At 36.2% G+C, this 17011-nt stretch overlaps 1 protein-coding gene across 7 annotated transcripts in view; it reads right to left on the reverse strand.

The window, feature by feature from the left end:
• The window catches only part of IQCB1 (IQ motif containing B1), a 45569-nt gene that overhangs the window by 22034 nt on the left and 6524 nt on the right, over positions 1-17011 (reverse strand). For 3 of the 7 annotated variants that reach the window (XM_027532414.1, XM_027532261.1, XM_027532341.1), the window contains exons 5-8: positions 15226-15355; positions 11563-11656; positions 6521-6620; positions 244-422 (exon numbers count right to left, since the gene is read on the reverse strand). In XM_027532414.1, the coding sequence (XP_027388215.1) occupies positions 244-422; positions 6521-6620; positions 11563-11656; positions 15226-15355 (503 nt within the window). The remainder of the gene's footprint in view (positions 1-243; positions 423-6520; positions 6621-11562; positions 11657-15225; positions 15356-17011) is intronic. The other 4 variants (XM_027532578.1, XM_027532649.1, XM_027532726.1 and 1 more) reach the window with 3 other exon arrangements.

Here is a 17011-nt window from a genome sequence, read left to right on the forward strand (position 1 = left end):
TTTGTGAGGAAGGGAGCAAATTATTCACTGTAACCTCATCGATAAAGTATCATATGCCATCTGTTGAGATATGAAGATGGCTGGATTATATAGTTTTTCCCCTGAATTGTTACCTGTTGTGACAGAGTTTTTATCTGCATGCTTTAATGACTTTTTCACAACACAGGTATTTTGTTTTCCATATACCATCAATAAAAATGTTCTTTTTAAAAATCTCAAGAAAAGAAAGAATATATGTATTACCTTTGTAGCAGGCACTTAGTCTCAGTAAAATCAAAATTTCCTGATGGGATTCAGCCATCAACAGTAGTAGCTTTGTAGCAGTACCTCTTATGACTGGACTAGGAGTTGATAAAAGTTTGAAAACAACTTCATCTAAAATTGAATGCAGGATTTTCCCTTCTATTCTGAGTAAATCACCACTAATAGAATAAAAGAATAAAAAATGTACCATTACTAAATGATGGATCAGTATCACAACAAATTAAACAAAAAAGGTGCAGCAACTTAATATCTATGGACTGATCCAGGAAATTAACCAATATTTTAAGTGGCTAGCTTAGTTTCAAGAATATATCACATTACATCAACTAATTGAATTCTTATTGTATGTAAGGCACCATGCCAAGTAAAATAGTGAATACAAAGTAGTCAAAGAAACCTGCAATCAATTATTGGAGAAAGATTAATGTGCAAAATAGTAAACAGATGGTTCAAAAGTTTCAAGCAATAATAAAAGGAAAATCACAGGACAGTAAGTACATGGTTCATTGCTTAATGATGGATGAAGACAAACATGTTATAGAAAATCAATTATCATATACTCAGGAGGAAATTTTTCTTTTAGTATTCCGTCATTACACAACAACTTCATGTTGCATTACTGATGTCATGAAAAATTATCTGAAACTCATAAACAGTCAAAAGGAATTACTAGGCGTCCTTTTACTCACCCCACCAAGCAGTATATGATTTTCTAGGGGTATGTTCCTTTGATTATCCATTTACTACTGATTAGGATATTTTACAATTCTGTAAAAGTAGCTATTGCATAAAAAGATGCTCAACACTGCTGATTATTACAGAAATACAAATCAAAACTACAATGAGGTATCACCGCACACCAGTCAGAATGGCTATCACCAAAAAATCTACAAAACAATAATGCTGGAGAGGATGTGGAGAAAAGGGAACCCTCCTGCACTGTTGGTGGGAATGTAAACTGACACAACCATTATGGAAAACAGTATGGAGATTCCTTAAAAAACTAGGAATAAATCTACAGTATGACCTAGCAATCCCAGTCCTGGGCATAGTCCCCGAGAAAATTGCAATTCTAAAAGACACATGTATCCCAATGTTCATTGCAGCAGTATTTATAATAGCTAGGACATGGAAGCAGCCTAGGTGTCCAATGACAGATGAATGGGTAAGGAAGCTGTGGTAATATATATACAACGGAATATTACTCAGCCATAAAAAGGAACACACTGAGTCAGTTCTAATGAGGTGGATGAACATACAGCATATTATACAAAGTGAACTAGGTCAGAAAGAGAAAAACAAATGTTGTATATCAACGCATATATATGGAATCTAGAAAGATGGTACGGTTGAACCTATTTGCAGGGTAGCAATGCAGACAGGACATAAGAGAACAGACTTATAGACATAGGGCAGTGGGGTAGGGAGGAAGGAGAGGATGGGATGTATGGAGAGAGTAACACAAAACATATATATATTACCATATGTAAAACAGATAGCCAATGGGATTTGCTGTGTGACTCAGGGAACTCAAACTGGGGCTCTGTAACAACCTAGAGGGTGGGATAGGGACAGAGGCGGGAGGGAGGTTCAAGAGAGAGGACATAGGTATACCTATGGCTAATTCATGCTGATGTTTGGCAGAAACCAAAACAATATTGTAGAGCAATTATCCTTCAATTAAAATGAAATAAATTTAATTATTAAAAAAGATGTAATAAAAAAGAATATGTATAAACAATAGAATATTACTCAGCCATAAAAAGGAATGAATTTGAGTCAGTTGTAGTGAAGTGGATGAACCTAAAGCCTCTTATACACAGTGAAACAAGTCAGAAAGAGAAAAACAAGTATTATATATTAATGCATATATATGGAATCTAGAAAAATGGTACTGATGAACTTAGCAGTGAATGACTTGTGGACACAGTGGTGCAAGTTGAGGGTGGAACGAACTGAGAAAGTAGTATTGACATATTTACAACTATCATGTGTAAAACAGATAGTCACTGGGAATTTGCTATATAACAAAGGGACCCCATCCTGGCACTCTGTGATGACCTAGAGAAGTGACCTGTGGGGACAGGAGGAAGGTTCAGGAGGGAGGGGATATATATAATTATGACTGATTCATGTTGTTATATGACAAAAACCAACACTGTACTGTAAAGCAATTTTCTACCAATTTAAAAAAGAAAAAAAAAAACACCAGATGTTGGCTTGTAGAAAGCAAATAATGGCAAGGATTCCTATCTGAGAGCAATGCAAACAGACTCTTACTCAAAAATATAAATAAACTTTTGTCCAGTTAGAAAAAATAACCATGAATGTTTATAACTGGTATTTTCCACTATTCAGCTTTTGTGGAAAAAGGTTATTCTGGTCTTCTTCCATCCTCTGTTTACAGATTTTTGACCTTTTTTTGTTGTTGTTGTTTTCTTTGTAGGCTTTCCAGTACACCCCTAAAAGGTTACTCCCTAGAATTCCATTTTGGGCCAATTTCTTTTCTTACTCAATTCATATTTTTCACTGAGCTCTTCTCTCATGTTTTTAACTATACTTTTTAGCCTGATAATTCGTAAGTCCATAATTCTAGTCCAGATCTCTTCCACAAGTTCTATTCACTGTCAGCGGACATTTGAGTTGTCTTGTCTTTGACTATTACAGATAAAGCTGCTATAAACATTTGTGTGTACAAATCTTTGCATGCACTCTTATTTCTCTACCTGCTGAACATATCTATGTTGGACAAACCAATATTGAATCTGTTTTGGCTAAGAAGAGGTGGCAAGAATACACAGAACTATATAAAAAAGATCTTCATGACCCAGATAATCATGATAGTGTGATCACCCACCTAGAGCCAGACATCCTGGAATGAGAAGTCAAGTGGGCCTTAGGAAGCATCACTACGAATGCTAGTGGAGGTGATGGAATTCCAGTTGAGCTATTTCAAATCCTAAAAGATGATTTTAGGATTTGATGTGATTTAGATGTGAAAGTGATGCACTCAATATGCCAGCAAATTTGGAAAACTCAGCAGTGGCCACAGGACTGGAAAAGGTCAGTTTTCATTCCAATCCAAAGAAAGGCAATGCCAAAGAATGCTCAAACTACTGCACAATTGCACTCATCTCACATGCTAGCAAAGTAATGGTTAAAATTTTCCAAGTCAGGCTTCAACAGTATGTGAATAGGAACCAGAGATCAAATTGCCAACATCCATTGGATCATAGAAAAAGCAAGAGAGTTCCAGAAAAATATCTACTTCTGCTTTACTGACTATACCAAAGCCTTTGACTGTGTGGATCACAACAAACTGTGGAAAATTCTTCAAGAGATGGGAATACCAGACCATCTGACCTGCCTCCTGAGAAATCTGTACGCAGGTCAAGAAGCAAGTTAGAACTGGACATGGAACAACAGACTGGTTCCAAATAGGAAAAGGTGTACATCAAGGCTGTATATTGTCACCCTGCTTATTTAACGTCTATGCAGAGTACACCATGCAAAATGCCAGACTGGATGAAGCACAAGCTGAAATCAAGATTTCTGGGAGAAATATCAATAACCTCAGAAATTCAGATGACACCACCCTTATGGCAGAAAGCGAAGAGGAACTAAAGAGCCTCTTGAAGAAAGTCAAAGAGGAGAGTGAAAAAGTTGGCTTAAAACTCAACATTCAGAAAACTAAGATCATGGCACCTGGTCCCATCATTTCAGGGCAAATAGATGGGGAAATAATGGAAACAGTGACAGACTATTTTTTGGGGCTCCAGAATCACTGCAGATGACTGCAGCCATGAAATTAAAAGATGCTTGCTCCTTGGGAAAAAAAGCTGTGACAAACGTAGAAGGCATATTAAAAAGCAGAGACGTTACTTTGCCAACGAAGGTCTGCCAACTCAAAGCTATGGTTTTTCCAGTAGTCATGTATGGTTGTGAGAGTTGGACTATAAAAAACGCTGAGTGCCCAAGAATTGATGCTTTGGAACTGTGGTGTTGGAGAAGACTCTTCAGAGTCCTTTGGACTGCAAGGAGATCAAATCAGTCAATTGCAAAGGAAATCTGTCCTGAATATTCATTGGAAGGACTGATGCTGAAGCTGAAACTCCAGTACTTTGGCCACCTGATGAAAAGAACTGACTCAGAAAAGACCCTGATGCCGGGAAAGAACGGAGGCGGGAGGACAAAGGAAGAACAGAGGGTGAGATGGTTGGATGGCATCACTGACTTGATGGACATGAGTTTGAGTAAGTTCTGGGATCTGGTGATAGACTGGGAAGCCTGTGTGCTGCAGTCCATGGGGTCGCAGAGGGTCAGACACGACTGAGCAACTGAACTGATACCACTGTCTACTATTCAATACAGAAAACTTGGTATCATACCTGAATTCATCTTTTATTTCATTCCATATCAAAATGTTCATCAAGACATGATGATTTTTTTATTTTGACCAGCTTCATTACAGTATAACTGATATACAGCAAACTGCACATATTTAAATGTATAATTTGGTAAGTTTTGACATTCCCCCATTGCAATAAAGATAATGAATATATCCATCACCCCTTAAAGTTTCCTTTTGTTTCACTGTACTCCTTCTCCACTTACCCTCCCTGGCACCTTATTTACACCTCTGTCACTATAAATTAGTTTACCTTTTCTAGAATTTTATACATAGTTATGACTATAGATCCTATCTGAACATCATCAGTTTGCAGAAATGATTCCTGCAAGAAATGATTACTTTTTATTACTAAAGGAAGAGAGGGGGGGGAAAAGAAATCAAAACAGAGATTCTATGATGGCCCAAGTTTGATTTTCTCATCTTATTAATGCCAAATCAAAGTATGACCATTTCTGCTAAACTTCCTGCCTTTGTACACTATTTTAAGATGTAGGCAGTTTCAATAACCACATGAAGTGAAACTGACTGGGAATAATTTGATCCTTTCAGATCTTGCTTTTATTGTTTAGATGATCTACAGTAGTGCTCAGTCTAGTGCTATTATTCCCCACTACCAAGAAGAAACTATCCTGAGTACTCTACCTAATGCTCCATTTTTCATGAAGTTTTCCAGTTGTGCAGCTGGATCAGGCAGCATTCTAGCTCTGTTTGAGTTTCTGGTACTGCTCCTTTTAATCCTTCTGGATTACTGTTTCCAAGACATCGAGCAGTTTCCTCAAATGCATGTGCTGATCAATACTCTACTGAAAACTTGAAGGGGATTCTGCAGATCTCTGGGGTTCTTTGTGCAGCTCTCTCTTCCATGATATCTTGTCTTATGAACTCTAGCCTACTTTTCACGTTCTGTATGTTGTTTCTTATTTCTGTGCATTTGCTTATGTTGTTACCTCTGCCTAGAATATTGTTTTCTCTTCTCCTCACTGGTTAATTTCTCATCCTTCATCTCAGTATTACATTCTCCTCATCTATTTATCTCAGTTTCATCTCAGGGGTTACATTCTCCTGGAAGTATCCCCCACCTCAGTTTGGTTTAGGAGCGCCTCTTAATACTTAATTAACATTGTACCTTATTACCCTGTTATATAGTTGTATTTATGTATTAGTCTCTTCCACTATACTGTAAGCTATTTGAAGATAAGGTTCATATCTTAATCGATTTTATAAATCCAATGATAGACAATACTTGGCACATATACTAGATACTTAACAAATCCATATTGAGCTGAAAAAAATCAATGATTTCAACAGTGTTTACTCTGCCTTTCTATTTTAACCTGGGAAAATTTGTCTATAACTTCTTTTATACTCTAGAAGGGCATAGCACTTGGCAAATACTGAGGTTGCAGTCTGCTATATAAGTACATGATTGTTCAGTCACTAAGTCGTGTCTGACTCTCTGTAACCCCATAAACTGCAGCATGCCAGGCTTCCCTGTCCTTCACTATCTCCTGAAGTTTGCTCAGATTCATGTCCATTGAGTCAGTGATGCTATTTGATTAGTTATTTATTATCGTGATCCCAATATTCTCCTTCAGATATCACAGTAATTTTTCTTCTCTAAGACTGAGATAGGGCTAAAATCTTAAGTTCTGAAATAAGATATAAATTCAGTAATAAACTTTCTTTTACAGTATTTATATTTTTATATTCATTAAAAAAATACAATGGTAATAACAAAGCTTCTTAAATGTTATATACAAGTCATATACAACTGATTTTAGTAAAACTGGCAATGCTTCTCATCAAAAACAAAAAAATTCTATATATTTTATAAAGCCAAGTCACCTATTGATCTGCAGTATGTTCTGTAGCAGAGTCATGACCATAGATCCTATTTGAACATTATCAGTTTGCAGTAAGCGCAAGAAATGATCACTTTTCAGTACTAAAAAAAGAGAAAAAAAGAAAGATTACGATTCTATGATGATACAACTGGGATTTACTTGTCTTTTCAAAACCAGATCAAAGCATAATCATTTCTGCTAAACTTCCTGCCTTGATATACTTTGCAATAAAGTTATACTTGTTTTTTCCATAACCATAATAAGGCAGTTATTCCATTTTTATGGACAATTACAAATAAACAGTAAGCTAAGAATGTATCATTATCTTCCCTTAAATTAAAAATAAAATATAACATATCCTAAAACTGAGTCTCCTTTTCTAACAGTGATTTCATTGAAGACAATCACATTTTCTGTGAAAAAGAGAATATGAAGGAATAGCAATAGTTCAGATGATTATAATCAGCAGCTCATGTACTTAAAAATTTAATTGTTATATAATGTACCATATTTGCTAATACCTTGTCTTAAATAATAATAAAATCACTAACTACCCAGAGGAATATTTGGTTTGTAATTTTTAGGCTCTGAATAGCCAGTTATGAAGACCTGGCACTATATGCTTATGTAAGTCACTTAACCTCTCAGAAAATGTTCTTCCCCTGTAAAGTGAAAACTAACAATTCTCTCACAGACTACTGTAAAATGTCCTAGAACAGGGTTGTTGTTATGTTCAATTGCTAAGTCATGTCAGACTCCTTGTGATGCTATGGACTGAAGCACGCCAGGCTTCCCTGTCCTTCACTATCTCCTCGAGTTTGCTCAAACTTAAGTCCATTAACTTAGTGATGTATCCAGCGATCTTGTCCTCTGTCATCCCCTTCTCCTCCTGCCCTCAATCTTTCCCAGCATCAGGATCTTTTTCAATGAATTGGCTCTTCACATCAGGTAGCCGAAGTACTGGTGCTTCAGCTTCAGCATCAGTCCTTTCGGTGAATATTCAGGGTTGATTTCTTTCAGGACTGACTGGTTTGATCTTGCAGTCTAAGGGACTCCCAAGAGTCTTCTCCAACATCACAGTTTCAAAGCATCAATTCTTTGGCCCTCAGCCTTCTTTTATGGTTTAACTCTCACATCTGTACAGGACTACTGGAAAAACCATAGCTTTGCCTAAACGGACTTTTGTCGGCCAAGTGATGTCTCTGCTTTTTAATATGCTGTCTAGGTTTGTCACAGCCTTTCTTCCAAGGAGCAAGCGTCTATTAATTTCATGGCTGCAGTCACCATCTGCAGTGATTTTGGAGCCCAAGAAAATAAAGTCTGTCACTGTTTCCATTATTTCCCCATCTATTTGCCATGAAATGATGGGACCAGGTGCCATGATCTTAGTTTTCTGAATGTTGAGTTTTAAGCCAGTTTTCCTCTTTCACCTTAATCCAGAGGTTCTTTAGTTCCTCTTCACTTTGTGTCGTAAGGGTGGTGTCATCTGCATATATGAGGTTATTGATATTTCTCCCAGCAGTCTTGATTTCTAGTTTGTGCTTCATCCAGCCCAGAATTTTACATGGTGTACTCTGCTTAGAAGTTAAATAAGCAGGATGAAAACACACTATCTAGGTTTGTCTAGAAATAGCGTAGGTTCCCATTAAATTTCAGTTAATAGTCCTTTGTTCATTAACTGACTAGAATTTTAATTAAAGTGAGATCAGCTATGCTGGCAAGGCAGCTCTGTGAACACTATCCTAGCTTCTACACATTTTTTCCTCTTTCAGTCTCCTGAGGGGACATATTTGATTTCTTTCACATACTTACTACTGTTCTTCATTTCTGTTTACATAATCCAATATTTCACTAGTTACCATTTTAAAAAATCTAACAACTTCAAAAAACTTCTGATATTATTAAGTATTTTTATGGTTTTTTATTTTCTATTTTTCAATAGCAGAAAAATTCTCTGTAGCTGGGATAAGTGTATATTTCTATTTTTGTCTACCTAATGACGTTTATCGGAGAAGGCAATGGCAACCCACTCCACTACTCTTGTCTGGAAAATCCCATGGACGGAGGAGCCTGGTGGGCTGCCGTCTATGGGGTCGCAAAGAGTAGGACACGACTGAAGTGACTTAGCAGCAGCAAAGATGTTTATTAATAACTCTTTAATTCTGAATTCACTGAAATCATGTAGTATGCAATGTTTATATATCTTTTCTCTATTTTGGAAAAAATATGATAAAATAATTTGTTGAAGTTATTCTACTTTAATAACATTTATCTTATTGTATTATAAGATTTATTTTTGGAGAAGGCAATGGCCACCCACTCCAGTACTCTTGCCTGGAAAATCCCATGGACGGAGGAGCCTGGTAGGCTGCAGTCCTTGGGGTCACGAAGAGTCGGACATGACTGAGCAACTTCACTTTCACTTTTCACTTTCATGCATTGGAGAAGGAAATGGCAACCCACTCCAGTGTTCTTGCCTGAAGAATCCCAGGGACGGCGGAGCCTGGTGGGCTGCCGTCTATGGGGTCGCACAGAATTGGACATGACTGAAGAGACTTAGCGGCAGCAGCAGTATATTGTTTTCAAGTATAGTTAGATAACTATTTGGTCTCCCAACAAAAACTGATATTTGCCATTTTTTTTAAATTAAAGTTTAGAACATGTGTAAGAGTAGTATATATGACCCTGCATTTATTAGTCACTCAACTTAAACAATGATCAACTCATGGCCAGTCTTGTTTCACCTACCCCATCTATTTCCTGCCTCCCATTTTATCTGAAAGCAAATCCAAGACATCAAATAATTTTACCCAGAAATATTTCTATACATATTTCCAAAATATTATGTATGAATTATTAAAAAATAAAATATAGCCATTATCTAACCTAAATAATTACCTGATTTTATCAAATATCCAGTCACTGCTCCCATTGCCATTTTTTTGGTGAATTTTCAGAAGTTTACTTTAACTGGGATCCAAACAGGAGCCATACAATGTAACTAGTTATCTTTCAAATTTCTTTTAACTTATGGGTTTCTACTCTACCCTTTTTCCCCTTGCAGTTCATTTGTTTACAAAATTATGTCAACTGTCCTTTGAGCTTCCCACAGTTTACTTTTGCTTACTGCATTCCTCTGGTATAATTTAATGTTTCTCTGACCTTCTACAAATTGGTAGTTGGAGCTCCAGGTTCAAAATGATTCATGTTTGAATTTTTGTTATATACATGTCATATGTGAGGTTATAATGAGACATTACAATGAGGCACTTCATATCTGATTGTCTCTCCTTTTGAGATGTTGACAGTGATGGATAATTAATTCACTAAAGGTTGTAAAACAGCATGATTCTATCATACCCTTTTCACTTATTAGCTGGAATATGTTTATAAAGAAAAAATTTTCCTCATCAATATGTAAGAAAAGGCAGTATAAATGATGGACTCTTTTATTTATTAACAGTTTTCAAAATGAATTGGTTCCCTAGCAGACTCCTATGCTAACTTTTTAGTTGTGGCTGGAAATAAGTAATAAAAAGATTAGAGAAATGTTAATAATGATTGAATCTCAGTGATGAGTACAGAGGGGTTAAACTATTCTGCTTCCCACAGTAAAAAGGTTAAAGTTAATAATCTCACTATATTGATGTGTTTTAATCCACTGTAGTTATTACCCTCATTACTGTTCAATTTTCCCATTTCTGGCTAGCAGAAGCCTCCTTATGTTGGCTTTTCACAAAATCCTAACAGACTTTGACTGGTTCCTTCCTATCTAGTATTCAAGATACCTCTGGCTTACCTTGCGTATTTTCTATCTCATACCTATATACAGTCAGCCATTTCTCCAAGGAAGTGGTTCTTTTGAGAGAAAAACTTACTGGACATCCTATTTAATACCTATTTTATTGGTGTTTTAAACTGACAGATTGACCTGAGAAATACTGTCACTTTTGTTATAGTTATTATTTTGAAAAGGAATATGGCATATTTAAAACTTTTTTCACATATTCTGTCTCCTGCTGTCTCTCTTTTAACTAGGTTTTAGTATTACACCATACTGTAGCTAAGCTCTTTACATTTTGGTAAAATAGTTCTTATAGTAGGGAAGTTTATAATATTTTTTTCATAAAGGGAAATGAACAGATAATGCTTTTTTTTTTTTAAAGGAAGTATTTGAGCATGAAAGTAATTGCCTTTGGAAAATGGGAAATGGAGAGAGGTATGAGGGCCAAAGACTGTGTTTTAAATAATCCTTATGGAACTGACTCTGTAAATTATGTACATGCATAATTCTGAAAGCAAAAAATAAAATATTAATATTCAGCTCAATTTTTACTTTCTAAAAATATCAATGTTCTTATATTATTCCTATACATTACATTTTTCTTAGAGTAAATCTTTCAAGAAGGTAGGAACATTGTCACGCTTATTATTAAAAATTACTTTCTAGTCTTAAGGAAACATAAAACTAACATATATTTATATTTTTCAATGTAAGTATAGAAATAGCCTATAAAGTAACTTTCCAGTTTAGTAAAATGTCACCATATAAAAGCTTAATCTTACCTCAATAGTTAGGCTGTGAGTTAAATCATATCTATACTCTTTACATAAGGATTTCTGTCACACTAAGTCTAAAACACAACTGTAATCTTTGAAACAAACATAAAAAACTTTTCCCCTAGAATAAACTGTTAAAATTATTAAGCCTTATCTTAAATTTGCTACATAGAAAAAACTAAGGAGAAAGTTTTATTTTAGCAATATTCCCCTTAATGTAATATTATTGTTAATGTTGTCTGTTTAAAGCTGGAACATCCAAAAAAAAATAAAATAAAATAAAGCTGGAACATCCAAATTTGCCTTTACTTTTTGTGTATGGGGTTATTTCAATGTGCTTTTATTTAACTGTATTTAATTTTATTTAACTGTATTTACTTATCTGTATTTAATGAAGTATTTGTTTTTAGAAAAAAAAAAATCAAACTGATAGCAGGTGACTCTACAATGACTATCAGTTACATTAAAAATCTTTTCTCTTACCATTTTGGATGAGTTGAACATGGCCTCCCAATAGCCAGAAGAGAGAATCAGTCACAACTTCAAAAAAGTGTAGTAATGCATCTTTTTCTTCACCCTTAACACACACACACACACACAAGAATTGACTTCACTGTAATTGTTTTAATTAATAAAAAAGATAGACTTCTCTCCGGAGAGTCTTAGGACCAGGTTTTTGGATCTTAGTTATTTATGAGGTATATAATCTTGAAGCTTTTATTTTCTTAATTTATAAAACTGTGGTTAAGGCTAGTAATATGTAACAGAAGTGGTTGCTATTCAGAGGTCAAATGGGACAATATAAGAAGCATAAGAACTGTAAGTTGATACACTAGGGATTTTTTGATACCAGTCATTCATAAGTATCATCTATGGAGTTTTAAAAATATACCTATGTACAGGTTTTAGTCCAAACATACTGAAATGTGAATCTCCAAAGTTAAAAGTCTAGACATCTACTTTTTACACAATTAAGTGGGTGACTTGGGTATGCGGCCAGGGTTGAACATCACTGCAATATGCACATATAGATGTCAATATATAAAGCATTCAGTGTATTTCAGCTGCAGCTTCTACTCTATGACTCCATGAGAGCATGAGACCATGTTATTTAGCTCTCCACTATACACCCATTACATACTATACACCCAGTGTCTAAAACAGTTCAAACACACAGTTAAATCAATATTTATCCAATAAATAAATGACAATTTTTTTCTGCTTCTTTCCTTCTGGAAAGCAGAGTGAGGAATTATTCTAGATTAGAGTATGTGTCAAAGTAGGAAATAAGAAACAATACATTCACAGTTCTGTCTTTCCCTGGCCATGTAATTTTACTGCAAAGTTAATATCAAGGCCATTAATCTCATCCACGTTCTGAATGTACTATGGCATAAAAGTAATAACAGCAAAAATACGATTGCTATGGTTACTCTTTATAATAATGAAAGCATTTTCTTTCTATTATTCTAGTTCAGGGTTAGATAGGTGCTTAAACAGACATGTACTAACAAATATAACAATAATCAAAAAAGAAAGAAGTGCCACATTAGATCAAGAATCCCTTTAGTCCAATAAACTGCCTTAGCGAGTTTCACTGAAAGAAAGGGCACATAATCTTCACTGCTACCAATCTCAAAGAATACTGCTGGGTTCCTAAAATTAGTACTTTCTTTTAAAAGTCCATCAGATAATGTCAACCTTAAATTCATGGCCTCTGAGACCGGTTAACAAAATTTATCCCTAAGTCACTTCAAAATTCTGGCATAGATGCTTTTCTATTCTTAAACATAGAATATATGTATGTATGTATGTGTGTGTGTGTGTGTATACACATATGTATGTATGCCTGTATGTATGTATATTTTAACAAGTTTTCAGTTTAGGCCATAAAATCCTATGTATGTCCTACTATGTACTCCACTACCAACATACCAACTAATTTAAAAATATATATATATATGACTTGGAAGGAAAGTTATGTCCAACCTAGATAGCACATTCAAAAGCAGAGGTACTACTTTGCCAACAAAGGTCCGTCTAGTCAAGGCTATGGTTTTTCCTGTGGTAGTGTATGGATGTGAGAGTTGGACTGTGAAGAAGGCTGAATGCCGAAGAACTGATGCTTTTGAATTGTGGTGTTGGAGAAGACTCTTGAGAGTCCCTTGGACTGCAAGGAGATCCAACCAGTCCATTCTGAAGATCAGCCCTGGGATTTCTTTGGAAGGAATGATGCTAAAGCTGAAACTCCAGTACTTCGGCCACCTCATGTGAAGAGTTGACTCACTGGAAAAGACTCTGATGCTGGGAGGGATTGGGGGCAGGAGAAGAAGGGACGACAGAGGATGAGATGGCTGGATGGTTATCACTGACTTGATGGACGTTGAGTCTGAGTGAACTCCAGGAGTTGGTGATGGACAGGGAGGCTTGGCTTGCTGCGATTCATGGGGTCGCAAAGAGTTGGACACGACTGACCAACTGGACTGAACTGAACTGAACTATGACTGACAAACAACTAGGTAGACAGAATTAATACATAAGTTCAGTTTTCTTTTTATTCTTTTTTTACAGCAGAAACAGAATTTTAATTAATTTTAAACCAAAGTCCAAACTGTTTTGTTTTAGTCTGTGCTGCTGATGCCATGATAACCCATCAACAAACAAGTGCTACAGGAGGACCTGGATGGGCTCAGAGGCAGAGGCTGGGCCTTGAAGTCAAAGAGAGCCAATCCTCCTGCTCAACCAGCTGGTCCATCACACCAGCACCTGCTCCACTGGCACCTGAGTCATAGACTCAGACAGTAGCTTCCTGCCTGGATTATGGACACTACTTCTGTGCCCTTCTGGGCCTGTGCACTGAATCCTCTTTCTCTTGTCACCATGTTTTTTATCCACCAATTTTAATTTCTTCTGTGGTCAAGGGGCCCTCTTTTTTTTTTTGTAGCTGATTTACTCCCTTTGATGGATATACTAAAAAAATTTTTATCTCTATACAAACACCATAGTAACAAATAGGAAAGTATTATGGAAAGTATTGAATGACAATATGAATGAAAATAATATAATTATTACTGCTTTTAAATGGGGAATATTAAATAAAAGTGCTTTGATGAAAACATAAAGCTTTCATAATGGTCTGAGCTCTTCATGAGATGGAAATTCATTTTACAAAGGAGGAAACGGAGGAAGAATGAAACCAAGTGATTTGTGTAAGAATCCAGAGTTAGTTTTTGGCACAGCCAGAAAAAGAAATCAGATCCAGGGCTTTCCCGGTGGCTCAGTGGTAAAGAATCTGCCTGCCAATGCAGGAGACATAGGACTGAAATGACACAGTATGTTATCTGACTATGACAGAATTAAATTAGAAACTGATAACAATAAAATATCAAGAAAATCCTCAACTATCTGGAAACTAAGCAACATGCTTCAAAATAATCCATGGGTCAAAAAAAAAAGTACATATAGTATTCAGCATAATTCACTCAAGAAATATTTGTTGGACTGATATGAACCCAAATGTTTTGGCTGAAATATTCTGACCAGAGAGGATCTGAATGAGCAACAGAAAGTTCACCTTTATTCTTCTTTACCATTGGAGTTAACAAAGAAAAGCCTTGGGCTTAGAGAACAATACTTTCCTCTACTATTAATTACAGTAGAAATTATGCTATGGAAATAAATATCTATGGGTGTTGCTCAAAACTGAGTAGTAAAGCAGATACTTCAAAAAGCATAGTGTCATACAATATGCTTCAGTCAGCACTGTAAAATTTTCAACTGTAAAGGTTTTTTGTAGCTAAAATGTTTAAATCCAATACTCTAGTTGTTGTTTAATCACTAAGTCATGTCCGACTCTTTTGTGACTCCATGGACTATAGCCCACCAGGCTCCTCTGTCCATGGGATTTCTCAAGAAAGAAGTATGGAATGTGTTGCCATTTCCTTCTCTAGGGGGTCTTCCTGACCCAGGGATTAAACCCACGTCTCCTGCCTGGCAGGTGGATCATTTATCACTGAGCTACCTTGGAAGCCACTCTAATTGTACTTTCAGCCAAATATTGCACACCTGAAAAACAATGTGGAATATCATCTCAAGAATTAAACAGTTTTGGCTACAAAACACAAATCCCTAAGTAAACAAACATACCTTAGCTGCATTGATAAAACATGTTTGTAATCGCCTCCCCAAAACCAGAAAATTTTCTGCAGCCGATGGAAGTAATTCATTGTAAAATTCTTCTGCATCTTCTCCTGGTTCCAAGCCCACACAGCAATGGCTGAAATAAGAGCATAAGTTTGTGACTCAGTTTGCACCAATTACAAATTTTAGACAAATGCTAAGGCTTCTAGACACTGTGTCTTAATGAGAATTTTTAGTATCTTTCTTTTGTTGTCAAGCCAGTAAAGAATTTTTAATGGACAGTTAGTGTAACAACTTTGTTAATAAGTAAACAGTGGTATGAATTTTGCCTGTATTTAGAGCTGCTGCTGCTAAGTCGCTTCAGTCGTGTCCGACTCTGTGCGGGTCATAGACGGCAGCCCAATCAGGCTTCCCCGTCCCTAGGATTCTCGGGGCAAGAACACTGGAGTGTGTTGCCATTTCCTTCTCCAATGCATGAAAGTGAAAAGTGAAAGTGAAGTCGCTCAGTCGTGTCCGACTCTTAGCAACCTCATGGACTGCAGCCTACCAGGCTCCTCCGTCCATGGGATTTTCCAGGCAAGAGTACTGGAGTCGGGTGCCATTGCCTTCTCCAATATTTAGAGCTAGGACATCTATTTTCTAAAAACTTACTTGTCAGTTCTTCAGGAAACAAAATACACTTGACTCACAATAAAGAGAGAGGCCAAGTTTTCGGTGAATGGGCTACACACACTCTAAAAGCAATAGAATACCTTGAGAACCACTTCAGTACTCTTGCCTGGAAAATCCCATGGACGGGAGGAGCCTGGTAGGCTGCAGTCCAAGGGGTCGCTAAGAGTCAGACACGACTGAGTGACTTCACTTTCACTCTTCACTTTCATGCGTTGGAGAAGGAAATGGCAACCCACTCCAGTATTTTTGCCTGGAGAATCCCAGGGACGGGGGAGCCTGGTGGGCTGCCGTCTATGGGGTCGCACAGAGTCGGACACGACTGAAGTGACTTAGCAGCAGCAGCAGCAGCAACATATGTGTTAACTGATACATTTTAGACATCAGACAGCTGAAAAATAGCTAGGATAGTATTAGTCTACAAGGGACAGATTAGGAAATGGAACACTCTAATTTTATACCAATTCTTTCCAAGAGATCTCCTTTCCTAAAACCTGCAAAATATCTGATTGCATACTCCCTACATCAGAAGGACAAACAGCAAAAACTCTAGTAGACACATTCCACAGCATACAATGAAAGGTCATTTAGAGAAATGGTGGGTCCTCTTGAAACCATACACAAAGTCACTCCGTAGGTATGAAATGAGTATATTTAAAAGGTTCAATAATAAAAAGTATTTCTGCAAACTAATACCAAAAAAAGTCCCCAATCCAAGAACAATCTCTATGTTTGTACTCTAATGAGTAAGTACTGATGCCTGAGGCTTGTGTAACAGTTACTACATATGTGTATACTAAAAACTTAATACATCCTTTCTTTTGCATATTGGTTCTAAAGGTCAGAGACTTATACCCACATGCATCAGTTTCTCTTTTCCCTTTTGTTTCTCAAGTTAATTAAAAGTACTATTTTTACTGAAAATGTTAATAAATGAAATACATTTTTGTACATTCACAAATGTGGATTTCTTGAGACTTGGAGTCTACTTCTAAGAGTCTAGCTCAATCAATATTTCCATGAGCTAACATATCTAACAAAACAAAGACATAAGGCCTTATTTACTTCAGGAAATAATCTTGAAAATTAAGGTATAAAAATATTACATACAGTTGTTAAGGTA

Source organism: Bos indicus x Bos taurus, chromosome 1, assembly GCF_003369695.1.
Source record: "Bos indicus x Bos taurus breed Angus x Brahman F1 hybrid chromosome 1, Bos_hybrid_MaternalHap_v2.0, whole genome shotgun sequence".
In the NCBI taxonomy this organism is placed as follows: Eukaryota; Metazoa; Chordata; class Mammalia; order Artiodactyla; family Bovidae; genus Bos; species Bos indicus x Bos taurus.